This window comes from Antechinus flavipes, chromosome 6 (assembly GCF_016432865.1).
Source record: "Antechinus flavipes isolate AdamAnt ecotype Samford, QLD, Australia chromosome 6, AdamAnt_v2, whole genome shotgun sequence".
NCBI classification, from domain to species: domain Eukaryota; kingdom Metazoa; phylum Chordata; class Mammalia; order Dasyuromorphia; family Dasyuridae; genus Antechinus; species Antechinus flavipes.
Genome location: NC_067403.1, coordinates 133,315,356 through 133,334,248, shown reverse-complemented (window position 1 = coordinate 133,334,248; position 18,893 = coordinate 133,315,356). Strand labels below are relative to the sequence as shown.

Below are 18,893 nucleotides of genomic sequence, written 5' to 3'. Positions count from 1 at the left end.
GTATTAGTGTCATCTGCTACATAGAAGAAATCTTTTTTCATCTCTAGCTATAAGTACTTCCCCATTCAAAGTTTTATTGTATTTGATTTCTATATGTCTCATGTGTATATATTCGTGACTATCCTGTTAGTATGTAAGCTCCTTCAGGGAAAGGAGTATAATGCCCAGCACATAATAAGCCTTTAATTTTATGTGTTCCTTGAGTAGCTAAGCTATACACCCTCTATATTTCTACAAGTGCTACAATGTAGATTACATTTCTACAAGATTTACAAATCTCTACAGACTGAGATTTGATCTTTAGAACATCAAGAGCATGGTAACATCCTTTTTAAAAGATCAATTTAATTATATTCAACTCTACTAAGGCAAAAAAATTTTCAGTAACCAGGGATTATTTTATCTCAGCATTCCTGTCATTTTCTACTTATCATTATCATTCACCCCATGTCTCTGGATTCTAGCTCTTTGCACTGGTCAATCTTTCCTCCTAGAACACATCTTTTCCTGATTTCCACCTCAGAAAAATCAATCCCTCACCTCCTTTAAGCACCATCATTTAGAGGAAGCCTTGTTGATTCCTCCAAGTGCCAATGCCCCCTCCCCATTATTTCTTCTGTATAAACATATATAAGGTATGTTGTCTCCTCCAATAAAATGCAAGCTCTGTAAGAGCAAGGATTGTTCCATTCTTTGTATTTGTACCCTAAATGTTTAATACAACACCTGGAACATAGCATATGCTTAATAAATGTTTGTCAATTGATTGGGGACCTTTTCTCAAGATAGGGTTGAAAAAATTAATGTGTTAGAGATAATGTGTGACCTTGAAATTTAAAATTAAGTTCAGAAATTTTATTTATGTCATCTCATTTGATCCTTACCACCAATTGACACATGAAGAAATTGAGGCTAAGAGAGTGATTTTCCCAGAAGAAGAAAAACTTGAATCCTTTTTTTTTTGGGGGGGGGGCCTCTTAGTACCCTTAAAAGTGCTTTCCTCACAACAGCAAGGCAGTACAAATATAATTAACTCCATTTTGTAGAGGAGGGTGTTTAAGGCAGGATGCAAATAGAAAGATAAATGTCTATCTCCAGGAACGCAAATCAATGAAGGGAAAGAATAGTGAATCTGAGATCAGAAGACCTGGGAGTTCAGGCTCTACCCCTTACTTGATTTGTGACCGTTAGTATATTTGTGAAAAATCTGGTACCTCAGTTTACAAGTGTGTATTGGGGTATGTGTAAGGGGGAGTTTAGAGCTAAGGTCCAATGTAACTTCTGAGGTCTGAGTCTATTTCTTCATCTGCCAGAAAAAAATTTAAAAAGGAGAAAGAGAAGAAGGTATTAGACTAGATGAGTGCTAAGGTACTATCTAGCTCCATATCCTATGAGCCTATGACCTCTCTATTAACATCCACATACATCATAACAAACCAAATTCAAGTTTGTATAAGAAAGAGAAAAAGAGTATTAAATGTATGTTTTATGGGAGGACAAGATACAATGAACAAATTCTTAATACCTGACATAGAACATTTTCTGTACCACATGTCACTAATAAATTATAAATAATCATCCTAAGGATTAGAGCTGATAGGTAGAATTAGATAGAATTTTATTTGATGGCATGTTTTACTATACACAGTATCTGGTTTTCCTATAAAATTCCTTAGGAATACCCTACAATATTTGGTTTTCCTATAAAAATCATTAGGAATAACCTATCTTCATTGGATTCTTAATAGTTGCTTTTGTTTCACTAAATTAACTAGACAAAGAACTTGGCCAATCAATCCTAGAGGAAGCCTCAGGAAACTTGATTACCAGAAGTGTTTATTTTTAACATTTTAAAATTTACCAAAGTAAAACCAGAACATCACTTCAATTAAATACTTAAAGGGTCAAGTTATTTAGTAATAAAATCCTGAGGGAAATAGTGAGTCATTCACTATTCAGACAACTACCAAAAATGTTCACCTACAAAGATACTGTGGTAAACTAGCCACCTCTGACTCTCACCAGTTGTGTGTGGATGAGCAAGTTAAGATCTCTCAATGCACATAAATAACTAAGACTATATGATAGGAAGCATTTCTGAGTTGCATCCTTGGGTATAGCTTCCATATCGGAAATTCCCCAATCTAATGATAAAACATCAAATCCAAACCCAAAATGATGCCAATCCAGTAGCATGGAAAATTGAAAATGAAGCTAGGCACTCTGAAAAGGACCTCAGACACAGCTTAAATCCAACCCCCTTATTTCATATCACCAACAAGGATTTATTAGTTCTTACTGTATGTAAGGCACCATACAAAATAAATGGGGACACATAAAGGGAAAAGACATGGTCTCTGCCTTTCAGGAGCTCACATGGGAAACACTGTGCAAACAAGAGGAAACTGAAGCCAAGAAAGTTAAGCAAGGCCCAAGATTATATGGGAACTAACAGGCAGGGCTATGATTGGAACCTAATTCCCCTGCACTTCAAATTGAACACTCTTTCCACTATACAAGTTCTCAAAGTCCAAGGCTACTTTGTAAAATTTTTAAAAAATAATTAAAAGCAGGGATGAGGCATATGAAATTATAATGTTGGATTTTATCCTCTGTGGATCAATTTAGCTTAATTTTTTTTCTTTCGTACTTCTATACATTAAAGAAAAAAATCTATTATAAAACATATTAGAATTCAAAGCCTAGTGTGACTTTGGTTAAGTCAAGTCAATTCACTTCTTAGCTTCAGTTTCTTCATCTGTATAATGGAAGATAAGCAATAGCCTCTAACTCCCAAGGTGCTTGTGAGGATCAAATGAAATAAAATGTAAAATGCTTCTCTGAAAGCCATAAAATTCTGTATAAATGTTAAATTTAAAAATTATTCCATGGAGGAACTTTAGGCAATATAAAAATAAGATATAAAACAGTAAAAATCTATTTTTTAAAATAATAAAAGCTGGTTATAGATGTCTATATTCACTTTTCCAAAGCTACAATAGTGATGGGCTCTTTTAAAAGATTTCCTCATACCTAAACCAGGTAGGTTGAAAACAGAGAGAGAAAATTATAGACCAATCTCCCTAATGAATATTGATGCTAAAATCTTAAATAAAATATTAGCAAAAAGATTGCAGAAAAACACCCCCAGGATAATACACCATGACCAAGTAGGATTTATACCAGGAATGCAGGGCTGGTTCAATATTAGTTCAATAATCAAATTAACAAAAACCATATGATCATCTCAATAGATGCAGAAAAAGCATTTGATAAAATCAACATCCATTCCTATTAAAAACACTTGAGAGTATAGGAATACATGGACTTTTCCTTAAAATAGTCAGTAGCATCTTTTTAAAACCAACAGTAACCATCATATGTAATGGGGATAAACTGGAACCATTCCCAATAAGATCAGGAGTAAAACAAGGTTGCCCACTATCACCATTACTATTCAATACTGTATTAGAAAAGCTAACTTCAGCAATAAGAATTGAGAAAGAGATTAAAGGAATTAGAATAGGCAATGAGGAAACCAAATTATCACTCTTTGCAGATGATATGATGGTATACTTAAGAGAACCCCAGAGATTCTACTAAAAAGCTATGAGAACCAATCCATACCTTTAGCAAAGTTGCAGGCTACAAAATAAACCCACAAAATTCATCAGCATTCTTATATATCACTAACAAAATCCAACAGAGTTACAAAGAGAAATTCCATTTAAAGTAACTGCCAATAGTATAAATATTTGGGAATCTATCTGCCAAGGGCAAGTCAGGAACTATATGAGCAAAACTACAAAACACTTTCCACACAAATAAAGTCAGATCTAACCAATTGGAAAAATATTAAGTGTTCTTGGAAAGGTCAAGCAAACATAATAAAGATGACAAGACTGCCTAAACTAATCTATTTAATTAATGCTATACCAGACTCCAAAAAAACTATTTTAATGACCTAGAAAAAATAACAAAATTCATATGGAAGAACAAAAGGTCAAGACTTTCAAGGAAACTAATGGAAAAAAAAATCAACTGAAGATGGCCTAGCTGTACCAAATCTAAAACTCTACTATAAAGTTGCGGTTATCAAAACCATTGGGTAGTGGCTAAGAAATAGACTAGTTGATCAGTGGAAAGGTTAAGTTCACTGGACAAAATAGTCAATAACTCAAATAATCTAGTTTTTGACAAAACCAAAGACCCCAGCTTTTGGGATAAGAATTCACTGTTATTTGACAAAAACTGCTGGGAAAATGGCAGAAACTAGGCACTGACCCACACTTAACACCGTACACCAAGATAAGGTCAAAATGGGTTCATGATCTAGGCATAAAGAATGAGATTATAGATAAATTAGAAGAACATAGGATAGTTTACCTCTCAGACCTGTGGAGGAGGAAGGAATTTGTGGCCAAAGAAGAACTAGAGATCATTATTGACCACAAAATAGAAAATTTTGATCATATCAAATTGAAAAGCTTTTATACAAACAAAACTAATGCAGACAAGATTAGAAGGGAAACAATAAACTGGGAAAACATTTTTACAATCAAAGGTTTTGATAAAGGTCTCATTTACAAAATATATAGAGAACTGACTCTTAATTTATAAGAAATCAAGCCATTCTCAATTGATAAGTGGTCAAAGGATATGAACAGACAATTTTCAGATGATGAAGTTGAAATTATTTCTAGCCATATGAAAAGATGCTCCAACTGGCGAGACTTACATGAACTGATGCTGAGTGAAATGAGCAGAACCAGGAGATCATTATATACCTCAACAATGATACTGTTTGAGGATGTATTCTGATGGAAGTGGACCTCTTCGATAAAGAGAGCCTTAATTGATCAAAGACGGACAGAAGCAGCTACACCCAGAGAAAGAACACTGGGAAATGAATATAAACTGCTTGCATTTTTGTTTTTCTTCCCGGGTTATTTATACCTTCTGAATTCAATTCTCCCTGTGCAACAAGAAAACTGTTCGGTTCTGCACACATATATTGTATCTAGGATATACTGCAACCCATTCAACATGTAAAGGACTCTTGCCATCTGGGGGAAGGGGTGGAGGGAGGGAGGGGAAAAATCGGAACAGAAGTGAATGCAAGGGATAATGCTGTAAAAAATTACCCTGGCATGCGTTCTATCAATAAAAAGTTATTAAAAAATTAAAAAAAAAAGATGCTCCAAGTCATTATTAATCAGAGAAATGCAAATTAAGACAACTCTGAGATACCACTACACAACTCTCAGAAAATGCTAAGATGATGCTGAATGTTTGAGGGGATGTGAGAAAACTGGGACACGGATACATTGTTGTTGGAATTGTGAATATATCCAGCCATTCTGGAGAGAGATTTGGAACTATGCTCCAAAAGTTATCAAACAGTACATACCCTTTGATCCAGCAGTGTTACTTCTGGGTTTATATCCCAAAGAGATCTTAAAGAAAGGAAGGGGACCCACACCTGCAAAAATGTTTGTAGCAGCCCTCTTTGTAGTGGCCAAAAACTGGAAACTGAGTGGATGCCCATCAATTGGAGAATGGCTGAATAAATTGTGGTATATGAATGTTATGGAATATTACTGTTTTGTAAAAAATGACCAGGAGGAGGATTTCAGAAAGGCAGACTTGCAAGAACTGATGCTGAGTGAAATTAGCAGGACCAGGAGAGCATTATATACACTTCAACAACAATACTATATGACGATCAATTCTGATGGATGAGGCCCTCTTCAACAATGTGATGAACCAAATCAGTTCCAATAGAGCAGTAATGAATTGAACCAGCTACCCCCAGCGAAAGAACTCTGGGAGATGAATGTGAACTACTACATGGTATTTCCAATTCCTTTGTTTTTATCTGCTGGCATTTTTTATTTCCTTCACAGGTTAATTTGACATTATTTCAAAGTCTGATTCTTCTTGTGAAGCAAAATAACTGGATATGCATACATATGCTGTATTTAACATATACTTTAACATATTTAACATGTATTGATCTACCTGCCATCTGAGGGAGGTATGGGGGGAAGGAGGGGAAAAGTTGGAACAGAAGGGTTTGCAAGGGTCAATGCTGAAAAATTACCCATGCATATATCTTGTAAATAAAAAGCTACAATTAAAAAAAATATATGATGATGATGAAAAAAAAAATATTCCCTCAACAATTAGAAGACAAAATCCAATCAAAGTAAGCTTTATCCAGGACCCTCTCCAACTTCCAATCATTATCATTCTCAACAACCAGAGTTCAGCCTCTCCCTCACTTGACCTGACTCAGAATAGGGTGTTTTACTTTTAATGTGTCATGGACCTCTTTGGCAATCAGCAGAGGACATAAGACTTCTCAGAATCATATTTTTGCTTTTAAATGTTTAAAACATACCTGATTGTAACCCTGAAACCAATTACACTGAATACAATGATCAAATATTAAAAAAAAAAAAATTTCAAGTGTAGAACTTGGAATAAAGAAAGCCTGAGTTTGAAACTTGCCTCAGATACAGCATAGTTGCCCAGTTATGAATCAGAATGCAGAAGCTCACAGTTGCTTCTAAATTTAGACAGGTAGACAAACAGATGGACAGATATAAAAGGTTCCAAGATTAAATATAAAATCTGGTCCTCCATTATTTGGCCCTTTCTTACCTTTCTCATCTCCTTACTCTTCCCTCTCTTCTAAAGTTCTCTAAGACCTGGTGGTCTTAATCCTTTCTTGGACCCCCTTAATATTAATAATATTAATATTAGTTAGTATCTTCCATTTTCTATGTAGGTCTTGTAGGGACAGTTATTTTCATGTTCCCCCTATTAGAAAAAAAGCTCCAAGGGCAAGGTCTGTGCCTCTGCATTCTTTTTGTAAAACACCTACCTCACAGGCTTGTGGTATCACATCAAATCAACAAATAAAACAACATATATAAAAAGTACTTTACAAACTTTAGGACCCTCGATGAAGAATTTTGTCAGTCGTGTCTGTCTCTCCATGATCCCATTTGGAGTTTTCTTTGCAAAGATACTGAAGTAGTTTGTCATTTCCTTCTCCAGCAAACAGAATAAAATGACTTGCCCAGGTCACACAGCACTAAGGAGACGGCTGGTAACGCTAGTTACCTGTCTTCTTAAATGCAGGCCTGATCCACTGCTCCACCCTGAAACCCCACTAATAACTGCCAGCTCCCAGATTGCTGGGATTGGGTGAGATAACACATGTGAAGCCCTAAGCAAATTTTAAAATGTTTCATAAATACAAGCTATTATTATTGTTGTTGTTATTGTTATAAACAAGAGCAGCAGCCAGTTTCCAGGTTTGTGAGAATCCAATATGAGGATCTTTGCCAATTTTAAAGTGTTTTATAAATGATGAGAATAGAAATATAATTGATATTAATACTAATAATAATGGCAGCGGCAGCCAGCTCCCAGGCTGTTGTGAAGCTCCTTTGGGACTCCCTCTGCAAAGTTCAAAGAGCTCTATAAACCCCTTCAGTCATAATAACTACAAATTCTCACCACCCGTATCCCAGCGGTAGTCCCGGACCCGGTCTCGCATTACCGTCGGCGCATTTGTACTGGCACAGCCCGTCCTCGCCACCCAGCAGGTCCAAAGCCGCATTCAGGTATGTGTCTATACGGTGGACGCCGTTGCGGATGGTCTTAAGCGTGGCCCTCCAGTCTGTCGCATCATCCTGGGGGCAGGCCCCGGGGACCGTCCCGAGCAGCAGCAGCAACGCGAACCAAGCCGACAGAAGCCTGAACCCCATCGCCCACCTTTCAGAGGTCATGGACAACAGCATCTCCGGGGTTGGGCGTCCTCCGCATCGGCCACACTCCCGGGTTCAACCGCCCGGCGTGGCCTGCTCCATGCCGCCTTGGCGGAGAGCTCACGGCCTCAGCTCCCCCGGCACGCACCTTTTCCAGGCCTGCTGACAGAGATCGGAGCCAAACAAGCTTCACCTGGGGCTCATGTGGCGTCATCCTTCGCTAGCGTGCTGACGTGAGGTCCTCAGCGTGCTGAAGTCACCTTGGCGTGTATCACGGCGGGCGGGGCGGAATTAATACAAGAAAAAAAAAGTAGGGAAATGGGGAGAGAGACGGGAATTACTCAAGTAGCAACAAAACTTTAAGCATTTAAAAAAAAATTTTTTTATTATAGCTTTTTATTTACAAAGCATATGTATGGGCAGTTTTTCAACAATGACCTTTGCAAAACCAACTTGTCCCCTCCTTCCCCCCACACCCCTCCCCTAGATGTCAGGTAGTCCAATACATGTTAAATATGTTAAAGTATATGTTAAACACAATATATGTATTTATACAGTTATTTTGCTGCACAAGAAAATTCAGATAAAGAAGGAAGAAAAAACTGCAAAAGAAAACAAAATGCAAGCAAATAACAGAAAGAATGGAAATGCTATGTTGTGGTCCACACTCATTTCCCATAGTTCTCTCTCCGGGTGTAGCTGATTCTCTTCATTACTTACGGTATTCTCTTCTTTAAAATATAATGGTTCTCTCTGGGAGCAGGTTTCTTGGGGAGGTTTTCTGGAGGCAGCCTTTGTTTCCGTTCCAAATCTTGTCTCTTTCCTTGGGCCCTGGCAGCTTTCTTAGAGGCCTATCTCTCTGCTTGGTTCCAAGAGCTCTTGCAGCTTGTCCTTTGCCTCTGCTTTCCTCTGCCTCCAGCCAGCACAAAGGTGAAAATTGGAAATGAATTTGATTCCACTTCCTAGAGTGGGCGTGTGGGCTTCCTCCCAGAGTGCTCCTCTCTGACCCCTGGCAATGTTCCAAAGTAACTAACTTGACTGGATCCCTGAAGCTCTATTTATGCTCCTTCTCTGAGAGTGAGATTGTGGGATATGAGAGAGGGATTATGGGTTTTCTCCCAGCGTGCTCTCTGGCCCTAAGAGCTTCAAGGGAGGTGTGAATTCACAAAGTTACACAGTTAACTTTGTGAATCTCCCATACTTGTAAATTCCAATGAGTAAAGGTAAGAACACAAGCATTGTTTCTCAGTTCCACTTAGTACCTTGTTTCAAGTTCTGGCCCATAACATCTCCTCAAAGGATCAGATCAATCATACTGAACCATGCTAAATTAGATAATTATTGTCTCTATCAATTCTAATAACTTCACACTTTGTAAGGATTCCAACAATTACTGAACAATTGGAAGTGGTTTGCATCATCTCATTGTTGAAGAGAGCCACTTCCATCAGAATTGATCATTATATAATAATTGTTGAAGTGTATAATGATCTCTTGGTTGTGCTCATTTCATTTAGTATTAGTTCATGTAAGTCTTTCCAAGCCTCTCTGTATTCTTCTTCTTGGTCATTTCTTACAGAACAATAATATTCCATAACATTCATATACAACAATTTACCCAACCATTCTCCAACTGATGGGCATCCATTCAATTTCCAGTTTCTAGTTTTTGTACAAACAAAACTAATGCAGACAAGATTAGAAGGGGAAAACATTTTCACAGTCAAAGGTTCTGATAAAGGCTTCATTTCCAAAATATATAGAGAATTGACTCTAATTTATAAGAAATCAAGCCATTCTCCAATTGATAAATGGTCAAAGGATATGAACAGACAATTCTCAGATGAAGAAATTGAAACTATTTCTAGTCATATGAAAAAGTGCTCCAAGTCATTATTAATCAGAGAAATGCAAATAAAGACGCATCATCCCGAGGGCAGGCCCCGGGGACTGTCCCAAGCAGTAGCAGCAGCAAGGCAAACCAAGCAGACAGAAGCCTGGACCCCATCACCCACCTTTCAGAGGTCATGGACAACATCATCTCCAGGGACGGGCATCTTCCACATCAGCCACACTCCCAGGTTCAACCGCCTGGCTCAGCCTGCTCCATGCCGCCTTGGGGGAAAGGACATGGCCTCAGCTCTCCTGGCCTCAGTATCTCCCTGAAATACCACTACACACCTGTCAGATTGGCTAAAATGAAAGGGAAAGATAATGAGGAATGTTGGAGGGAATGTGGGAAAACTGGGACACTGATACATTGTTGGTGGAATTGTGAATACATCCAGCCATTCTGGAGAGCAATTTGGAACTATGCTCAAAAAGCTATCAAACTGTGCAGACCCAGCAGTGTTTCTATTGGGCTTATATATCAAAGAGATTTTAAAGAAGGAAAAGGGACCTGTATATGCAAGAATGTTTGTGGCAGCCCTCTTTGTAGTGGCCAGAAACTGGAAACTGAGGGGATGCCCATCAATTGGATCATGGCTGAATAAATTAGTGCTATATGAATATTATGGAATATTATTGCTCTGTAAGAAATGACCAGCAGGATGATTTCAGAAAGGTCTGGAGAGACTTACATTAACTGATGCTGAGTGAAATGAGCAGGACCAGGAGATCATTATATACTTCAACAACAATACAATATGATGATCAATTCTGATGGACCTGGCCCTCTTCAACAGTGAGATGACCCAAATTAGTTCCAATAGAGCCATAATGAACTGAACCAGCTTCACCCAGGGAACCATATCCCAGTGGGAGATGACTATGAACCATTACATAGAATTTCCAATCCCTCTATTTTTGTCCACCTGCATTTTTTATTTCCTTCACAGGCTAATTTTACACTATTTCAAAGTCTGATTCTTTTTGTACAGCAAAATAACTGTTTGGACATGTATACATATATTGTATTTAACTTATAAAAAATGTTGGGGTTCAAGCAAATAATCTGCAGTGTCATCTTTGAAAGAATTCTCCAAATCAAGTAAAGGCATTTATTAAGATGAATTAAGAATCAAGCATTCAGGGCAATACTCCTTTTAGGAATTTAGCAGGAGTTAGCTACCCAACAAATCAAGACAAAGATATATAGATTTTGAGATTACTGGAGGAGTTTACTAACATGGGGAGATTCAAAAGTCTTGATAGAACTGTACATATGGTTACCTAGATATACAGAAAAGCCCATTGGGGGAGATATTAATATACCATAATGATATTACAATTAGCCTGACTTCATAAGTTAATCAATAGAACAGCAAAGAAGGATAGTGTGTGGGCACTATGTTAAAAGATTAATTAAAGTTTGTGATTCAATGTCTTGGTCTACATTCTGTTGGTGCTACTTTTTTAATGGTTGATTTCTATGGCACATCTAGACTAGATGGATGATGGAAATATAGACCATGTAGATCTGTACCTGTACCTATCAGTTAATGATTGAGGATTTTTGTGGGGTTTGATCTGGGGAGAGAGCAGGTTTGAGCTGGGGGCAACAATCAGAATCCCATCACCTCCTATATGGAAGAATTGTGTGAACCAAACTGACTCCATTTTAAGACTTCAGTTTCATTTTCCTATAAATTCCACTGGCTTGCTAATCTTAGGAATTGAGTAACATCCCATTTTACATCTGGAGAAGTCCATCTGATTACTCTCTCTCCTCCTAACTCTTGAAATTTCATTTATCCGCTTCCCAACTCAGAAAGCCTTTCATCTTTCCTCCAATTAGAAATCAGATGAACTAGTCTTTATATGGGGTCCAGGGCCAAGCTGAAGAGACTTGGTCTCAATCTGTTATACCACTGATATGCATTACTTACAAAATCAATATGCTTGGAAGCTTGAACATTTGTTTCCTCAGTTTTTCAGATTTGTATCTCATATATATGTTCCAGGCACGATGTTAAGTGCTTAGCAATACAAAGAAAGGCAAAAGATAGTTTCTGCCTTTGGAGCACTCACAATCTATTGGGAAGTAGATTCAGAATCAGGAATATCTACATTCAAATACAATTTCAAATATTTATTAGCTGTAGACCTGGATAGATTCTTCTCTGGGTCTTGGTTTTGTAATCTATAAAGTGAGATAGTTACAACCAGTGAGATCTCTTTGAGCTCTGAATATATGATCCTATAATTCCATTATAAAACAAAGCTCCCCTGGAACTGATTCCAAGTGATGTGCATGTATCCAGAGATAGGGCCATTTTGAGTGGGAGAGGACAAGTACCCTATGCTTCTGGATCTAAGAATAATTGTTGTTAAATATGGAAGAATTAACCTTTTGCTCTGAAACTTCAGTATCAATCATATCATACCTGGAATATTTGTTATTTGCCCTAACTTTTTCTTTCTTTCCTTTTCTCTCTAATCCATCATCCACACAGCTGTCAAATTGATATTCCTCAAGCACAGGTCTGAAGATATTGCACTCAATTGGTCAAGAAGCTCCAGTAGTTCCTTATTGCTTCTAATATCAAATGCACATTTTTCTGCTTCTAAACTGAAGCTCATTATGAGTAGGCTCTAAACCATTTTATTAGGTAGACTAAATATGACTTCTCTTCATGTATCCACCATTCAAGCCAAACCATCATACTTGCTTACTCAAGGCTTAAACTCAAGTGTCATTTTTAACTTCTCCAAAGGGCCTTCCTTCATTCCCCTCAATCTCTGAGGGGAATGGTCCCAAATGACCATACTTATTTTGCTTTTCTTATCTATAAACATATTGTTTCTCCACAACAAAATGTATGATCCTGGATAGCAGAAACTGTTTTGATTTTTGCTTTTGTACCCTGCTTTCTTAGGGAGCCCAGAACAGTAGACAAAAGTCAAGCAAACCTGAATTTGTCTCATCTCTAAAAAATAACTAACAAGACTGAGAAAAACATGAAACTTCTCAGTGCTGTAGACAACTGTCTAAGCTACAGAGAAGGTGCTGACCTATATTAGTGAAGGGAGTTTATTTGACACTTTTTTAAATGTTTGAACTGAATTTAGACAGTCCAAAATACTTCGTACTCTTGTGTGGTACATCACATTTATTGTGTCATTCAATTATTTAGCCATTCAAGTTATGTCCAACTTTTTGTGACCACGCTTGGACTTTTCTTGGAAAAAATATTGAAGTGATTTGCCATTTCCTTGTTGAACTCATTTTAAAGATAAGGAATATAAGGCATACAGGGTTATTGACTTATACATGGTCATTTGGCTAGTAAGTGGCTGAGGCTGGATTTGAATTCAGGTTAACCTGACTCCTATTCTGGTATTCTATTCACTGCACCATTTAGCTTCACCATATTACATTTAACTCACTTACGTAAATTTGTTCTTTAGAGGGTCTCCTTTTGTAAGCTAGTACAAACATGTGGCTCAAGTCCACAATAACCCAAACAAATTCATCATTCCCAACCAGAAGATGTGAACTAGTTAACAAGTGCCCTGGCTCAGATTATTTCCCCACAATTTAACAAGGTGTTCTCCTAACTCATTTCAAAGAATTGTTAATAAGTTGGGGAAATAAGAAATCATAGGATTATAGTTGAGAAAAGAAATGAATTTCTGAAGTCATCTAGTCCAAATTCCTCATTTTACAGTTAAGGAAACTTAACTAGCCCAAGGGATACAGAGTTCCATAAATAATGGAAGTCTTAAACAAAGTCTTGACTTTAAGCCTACTATGTCAGCCAAACTTACTTCTGGTCACTCCTATTACCTAACTAAATCCTCTTGTCGTAGGTTTCAATTCTTCACTCATGCTAGTCCATATCATCTGTCCTATTTTCCACAGTTTTCCTAGATGTCTCCACCTTGATCCAATGAGGAAATTTGTGCTCAATGCTTCCTTGTCAATTAATCCATTCCTTAAGATGACCCACCTTGAAGTCTCATTTGCCTGGATTCAGAACAATTTCCCATTTCACACTCATCTACTATCACTATTGGATAGGCACAGTGAGAGCTAATTTCTCACATATCTATTCTATCCAAGTAATAAGTGACTTTCCTCCTCAAAATGATAAAAACAAAAATAGTTGTAAAATAGCGACTGTAGATTTATGCTACATTTATGTTTTGATAAATATACTGTGTTTGATATATGTGTCATGTTACCTTAGAGATGAATCTCCTGGGGGTTAAAGACTGGCTCTATTCTCTATCTAATTCTAAATATGTTATGAGTATTCAATAATTTTTGTGAAGGCCTCACCCTTCGTTTTTATTGGGGAAAAAAGCCCATGCCTTGATAGCAGCAACACCAGTTTGCTCATTATGTTGCTACGGAGTAATTAATCTGTACTGAAATTTCTGCATAAGAACCTACACTTGTTAGTTGGTCATAGGTGATTGGCCTTCACAAAAATTGCACAAGAACCAAATGAACTCTTTGCTGATTTTGTGGGACGTTTGTAGACAGCTATTATACGAACTAATGGTGAAAATGCAGTAACAGACATTTTGATAAGGCAACTTGCTAAAGAAACGGTTTGTAGAAGAATTATACTAGGATTGTGCAAGGATGCTTCTTTAGAGGAGATCATAAGAAGTTGTGCCACAGTGAGCACAAATGCCTTTTATAGCCAGGCTATGATGCAGACTTCCTAAGATCCGAACGTGGGAAGACAGGGTCCCTTTTGATAAGGGACTTCCAGAGAGACTCATCAATGCTTTCTTTTTTTGTTTTTTTTTTTCCCCAGAGAGTCGTACTGTTTTTTTTTTTTAATTTTATTTTATTTAATAATAATTTTATATCGACAGAATCCATGCCAGGGTAATTTTTTACAACATTATCCCTTGCACTCGCTTCTGTTCCGATTTTTCCCCTCCCTCCCTCCACCCCCTCCCCTAGATGGCAAGCAGTCCTATATATGTTAGATATGTTGCAGTATATCCTAGATACAATATATGTTTGCAGAACCGAACAGTTCTCTTGTTGCACATGGAGAATTGGATTCAGAAGGTAAAAATAACCCAGGAAGAAAATCAAAAATGCAAATAGTTCATATTCGTTTCCCAGTGTTCTTTCTTTGGGTGTAGCTGCTTCTGTCCATCATTGATCAATTGAAACTCAGTTAGGTCTCTTTGTCAAAGAAATCCACTTCTATCAGAATACATCCTCATACAATATCGTTGTCGAAGTGTATAATGATTTCCTGGTTCTGCTCATTTCACTTAGCATCAGTTCATGTAAGTCTCTCCAAGTCTCTCTGTATTCATCCTGCTGGTCATTCCTTACAGAACAATAATATTCCATAACATTCATGTACCACAATTTATCCAGCCATTCTCCAATTGATGGGCATCCATTCATTTTCCAGTTTCTATCCACTACAAACAGGGCTGCCACAAACATTTTGGCACATACAGGTCCTTTTCCCTTCTTTAGTATCTCTTTAGGGTATAAGTCCAGTAGTAGCACTGCTAGATCAAAGGGTATGCACAGTTTGATAACTTTTTGGGCATAATTCCAGATTGCTCTCCAGAATGGTTGGATTTGTTCACAATTCCACCAACAATGCATCAGTGTCCCAGTTTTCCCGCATCCCCTCCAACATTCATCATTATTTTTTCCTGTCATCTTAGCCAATCTGACAGGTGTGTAGTGGTTTCTCAGAGTTGTCTTAATTTGCATTTCTCTGATCAATAGTGTTTTGGAACATTCTTTCATATGAGTGGTAATAGTTTCAATTTCATCATCTGAAAATTGTCTGTTCATATCCTTTGACCATTTATCAATTAGAGAACATCAATGCTTTCAATGTGGTAAACTAAGACATCTGAAAGCTCAGTGTTGGCATAGAGACAGAATGAGAAAACAGGGTGGGAGAACAAGACCCAATACCCCATGTCCAAAATGCAACAGAGGCTTCCATTGGGCATCAGAATATAGACAGATTCAGGGAAATGCGATAAGGGGCCCAGCTCCAGGGCCCCAGGCAAAAAACACGTGGGGCATGATGGCAGATGATGCTACAACCAGAGAGTGTCTAGAAGTCCAGTACCCAGACATGACCAATCAGCCAGGAAGCCAACTGATGGGAGAAAGGGATTATACAATCAATCAGTCAGGAAGCAACCTGATGGGAGAAAGGAATTACAATTGGGGAGAATAGAGTTGTATGCAGCCGGGACAACTGAGATACCCCTTGGAGAGGTGAAATCTGTTCCTCTCCAGCCTATGGATGCCTAGCCTCCAGGCACAGTAGGCTTGACCATTTCACCTCCTGAGAGCACTTACAAAACAGTGTCCATCCACACACTGATGTGGGAAACTGGGGAATGTGTAGATAATATCCCAGTCACTAATACAGGTAGAAAATGTGTGAAATTTCCTAATCACTTTTTCCTTCCTCCTAATCACTTAGGAGAAGTAGTAGCATCAGATTTACTGATACAGACTCCTAATAAGCAATCTGGTGATAATTGCCCAGATTCTGACTCCAGGCAACAAAATCCAGGAATATACTGGACAGCAGCTGTGACAGCTGACTGACCTATGCTCACTATCTATACAAATGGCCTACCATTGGAAGGATTGGTAGACACTGGTGCAGATCGTATACTCATTAGAGGTGCCAACTGGCCCAGTCACTGGCCAAAGATTAAGGCAGACACCTACATGTCTGGCATAGGAGGATCAATGGCAGCTGAAGTTAGTGCTGCCCTATGAGATGGACTTTTGAAGGCAAAACAGGAGTTTTTATTCCTTTTATAATTGAAAAAATCCCCATCAACTGTGGAGAAGAGACATTTTACAACAATTAGGATTAAAAATGAGTACTTCAGTTTTTTAGGCAGGGCTGCTGTTGAAGGCCTGCCAACACTTTCACTTGTTCCTATCTAATGGAAAACTGATACACTAGTGTGGTTAGAACAGTGGCCCTTAGGTAGCGATAAAATTCAGGCCTTATTAGATATTGTACAGGAGTAACTTGACCAAGGACACTTACAACCTTCTCTAAGTCCTTGGAATTCCCCTGTATTTGTTGTAAGAAAGAAATCTGGAAAATGGAGGATATTGACTGATTTAAAAAAGGTAAATGAACAGATGGAAACTATGGGAACTCTTCCATCTCCTACTCAGTTGCCTGGAGAATGGCCTCTTTGGGTTATAGACATTAAGGATTATTTCTATTCTGTCCCTCTAGATAAAGAAAATATGAAAAGATTTGCCTTTTCAGTGCCCAGCGTTAACTTAGCTGAGCCCTATAAAAGATATGAATGGACAGTTTTGCCACATGGAATGAAAAATAGCCCTACTATGTTCCAAATGTATGTTGCTGCTGCTGTTAGTCCAATAAGAAAAGTATTTCCAAAAGTAATGTTATTAAATTACATGGATGATATATTGGGATGTGCACCTGAGGAGCAAATGTTCGACACATGTCTACAAAAGACCATGGAAACACTAAAGTATTACAAATTGCACATAGCTCCAGAAAAAAATTCAAAGACATGCTCCTTTTCAATGTTTAGCATATGAAATATACCCTAAGGTGCTTACAGTACAAAAACTTTCCTTAAGAAACAGAGAAGCTAAACATCTTAAATGACTTTCAGAAATTGATAGGAGATATCCAATGGATGCACCCAGTATTAGGCTTGACTACCTATCAATTTCAACCATTATATGACATTTTAAGGGGAGACAGTGCTTTAAACTCACCACATCAGTTTACAAAAGAAGCTCAAGAGGCTTTGAGAGAAGTTGAACTGGCTTTATCTAATGTGGTTGAAAGAGTCACTCAAAAAACCCTTGGAAATATCAGTTTTTGCTACCCAAGAGGCATCCACAGCAGTCCTTCATCAAGTAGACAGTGTGATAGAGTGGGTGAACCTCCCAGCACAACAAGAACAAAGCCTTACTCTTTACCCAGTGCTTGAGTAGAATTTTATTAAAGATCATTAAGCAAGCAGTACAATTATTTGGGATAAGACCTGACGAGATATACATCTTTTATACCAATGTGCAAATTAATGTGTGCTGTGAAACCATCCCAGAGTGGCAAATTTTATTAGCCACAGCTCCAAATTTTACACGTGGGTCTCCATTAAAGATAACCAGACTATTACATAATGATGATGGATTCTTGAAGAAAAGGTTTCTAAAGTTCCTCTTAAAGGACCAACTATCTTTACAGATGCCTTCAAACATAATATTTGTGCTGTATACTCTCATGACTTAACTATAAAGAAAGTAGTCAGAACTCCTTTTCAGTCCACTCAGCAGAACAAATTGTATGCAATCATTCTAGCTCTTACTTATTATCCAGGAGAAATAAATATAATACCTGATTCAGCTTATTCAGTAGGTGTGGTACAAAGAATTGCCACAGCCCAATAAAATTTGTAGCCTCTAATATATATCAGTTCTTTAAGGAACTTCAAGAGCAATAAGAAAGCATCCAGATAAGATTTATATTTTGAATGTCCACTCTCATAGTGGACTTCCAGGTCCTATTTTTGATGGTAATTCAAAGGCAGATAGTTTTCTAACTATGCTGGCCAATATTCCTTTATTTCAAGAAGCCCAAGAATCTCATTTTAAATATCATCAGGCTGCTCGAGCTTTACGTTTACAATTTGGAATAACAAGAGAAGAAGCTAGAAGCATAGTAAAAGCCTGCACAACTTGCCTTTCTTTCCACGCTTTTACACTACCTCCAGGGAAGAACCCTTGTGGTTTGAGATCCAATGAAATTTGGCAAATGGGCATGACCCAGTATAAATCTTTTGGTCGTCTCTCTTTTATCCATGTTGTAGTAAATACCTTTTCAGGATTACTTTTGCAATACCAGCAGCAAAAGAGACAGCCCAAGTGGTCACTGAATTCCTTATCCAGGCATTTTCAATTATGGGTGTGCCACAAGCAATAAAAACAGATAATGGATCTGCATATACTTCTACACATTTTGCATACTTTTGTGCACAGTATAAGATTTTACACACTACTGGCATACCCTTTAGTCCTCAAGGACAGGCAATAGTAGAAAGGAGAAACAGAAACATTAAGACATTCCTCCAAAAACAAAAGAAAGGGGGAGCCACAGGTAACCCTAGAGAACTTCTAAATCTAGCCCTTTATACTATTAACTT

The 18,893-nt window shown here is 37.7% G+C and overlaps 1 protein-coding gene across 3 annotated transcripts in view; it reads right to left on the bottom strand.

Moving 5' to 3' along the window:
- The window catches only part of LOC127541990 (caspase-6-like), a 50,698-nt gene extending 42,708 nt beyond the window's left edge, over positions 1 to 7,990 (bottom strand). For 2 of the 3 annotated variants that reach the window (XM_051967393.1, XM_051967394.1), the window contains exon 1: positions 7,574 to 7,989. In XM_051967393.1, coding sequence (XP_051823353.1) covers positions 7,574 to 7,814 — 241 coding nt within the window. In that variant the 5' untranslated portion in view covers positions 7,815 to 7,989. Of the gene's footprint in view, positions 1 to 7,530 lie in introns of all 3 variants that reach the window. The other variant, XM_051967395.1, reaches the window with a different exon arrangement.
- Between the last annotated feature and the right edge of the window lie 10,903 nt (positions 7,991 to 18,893).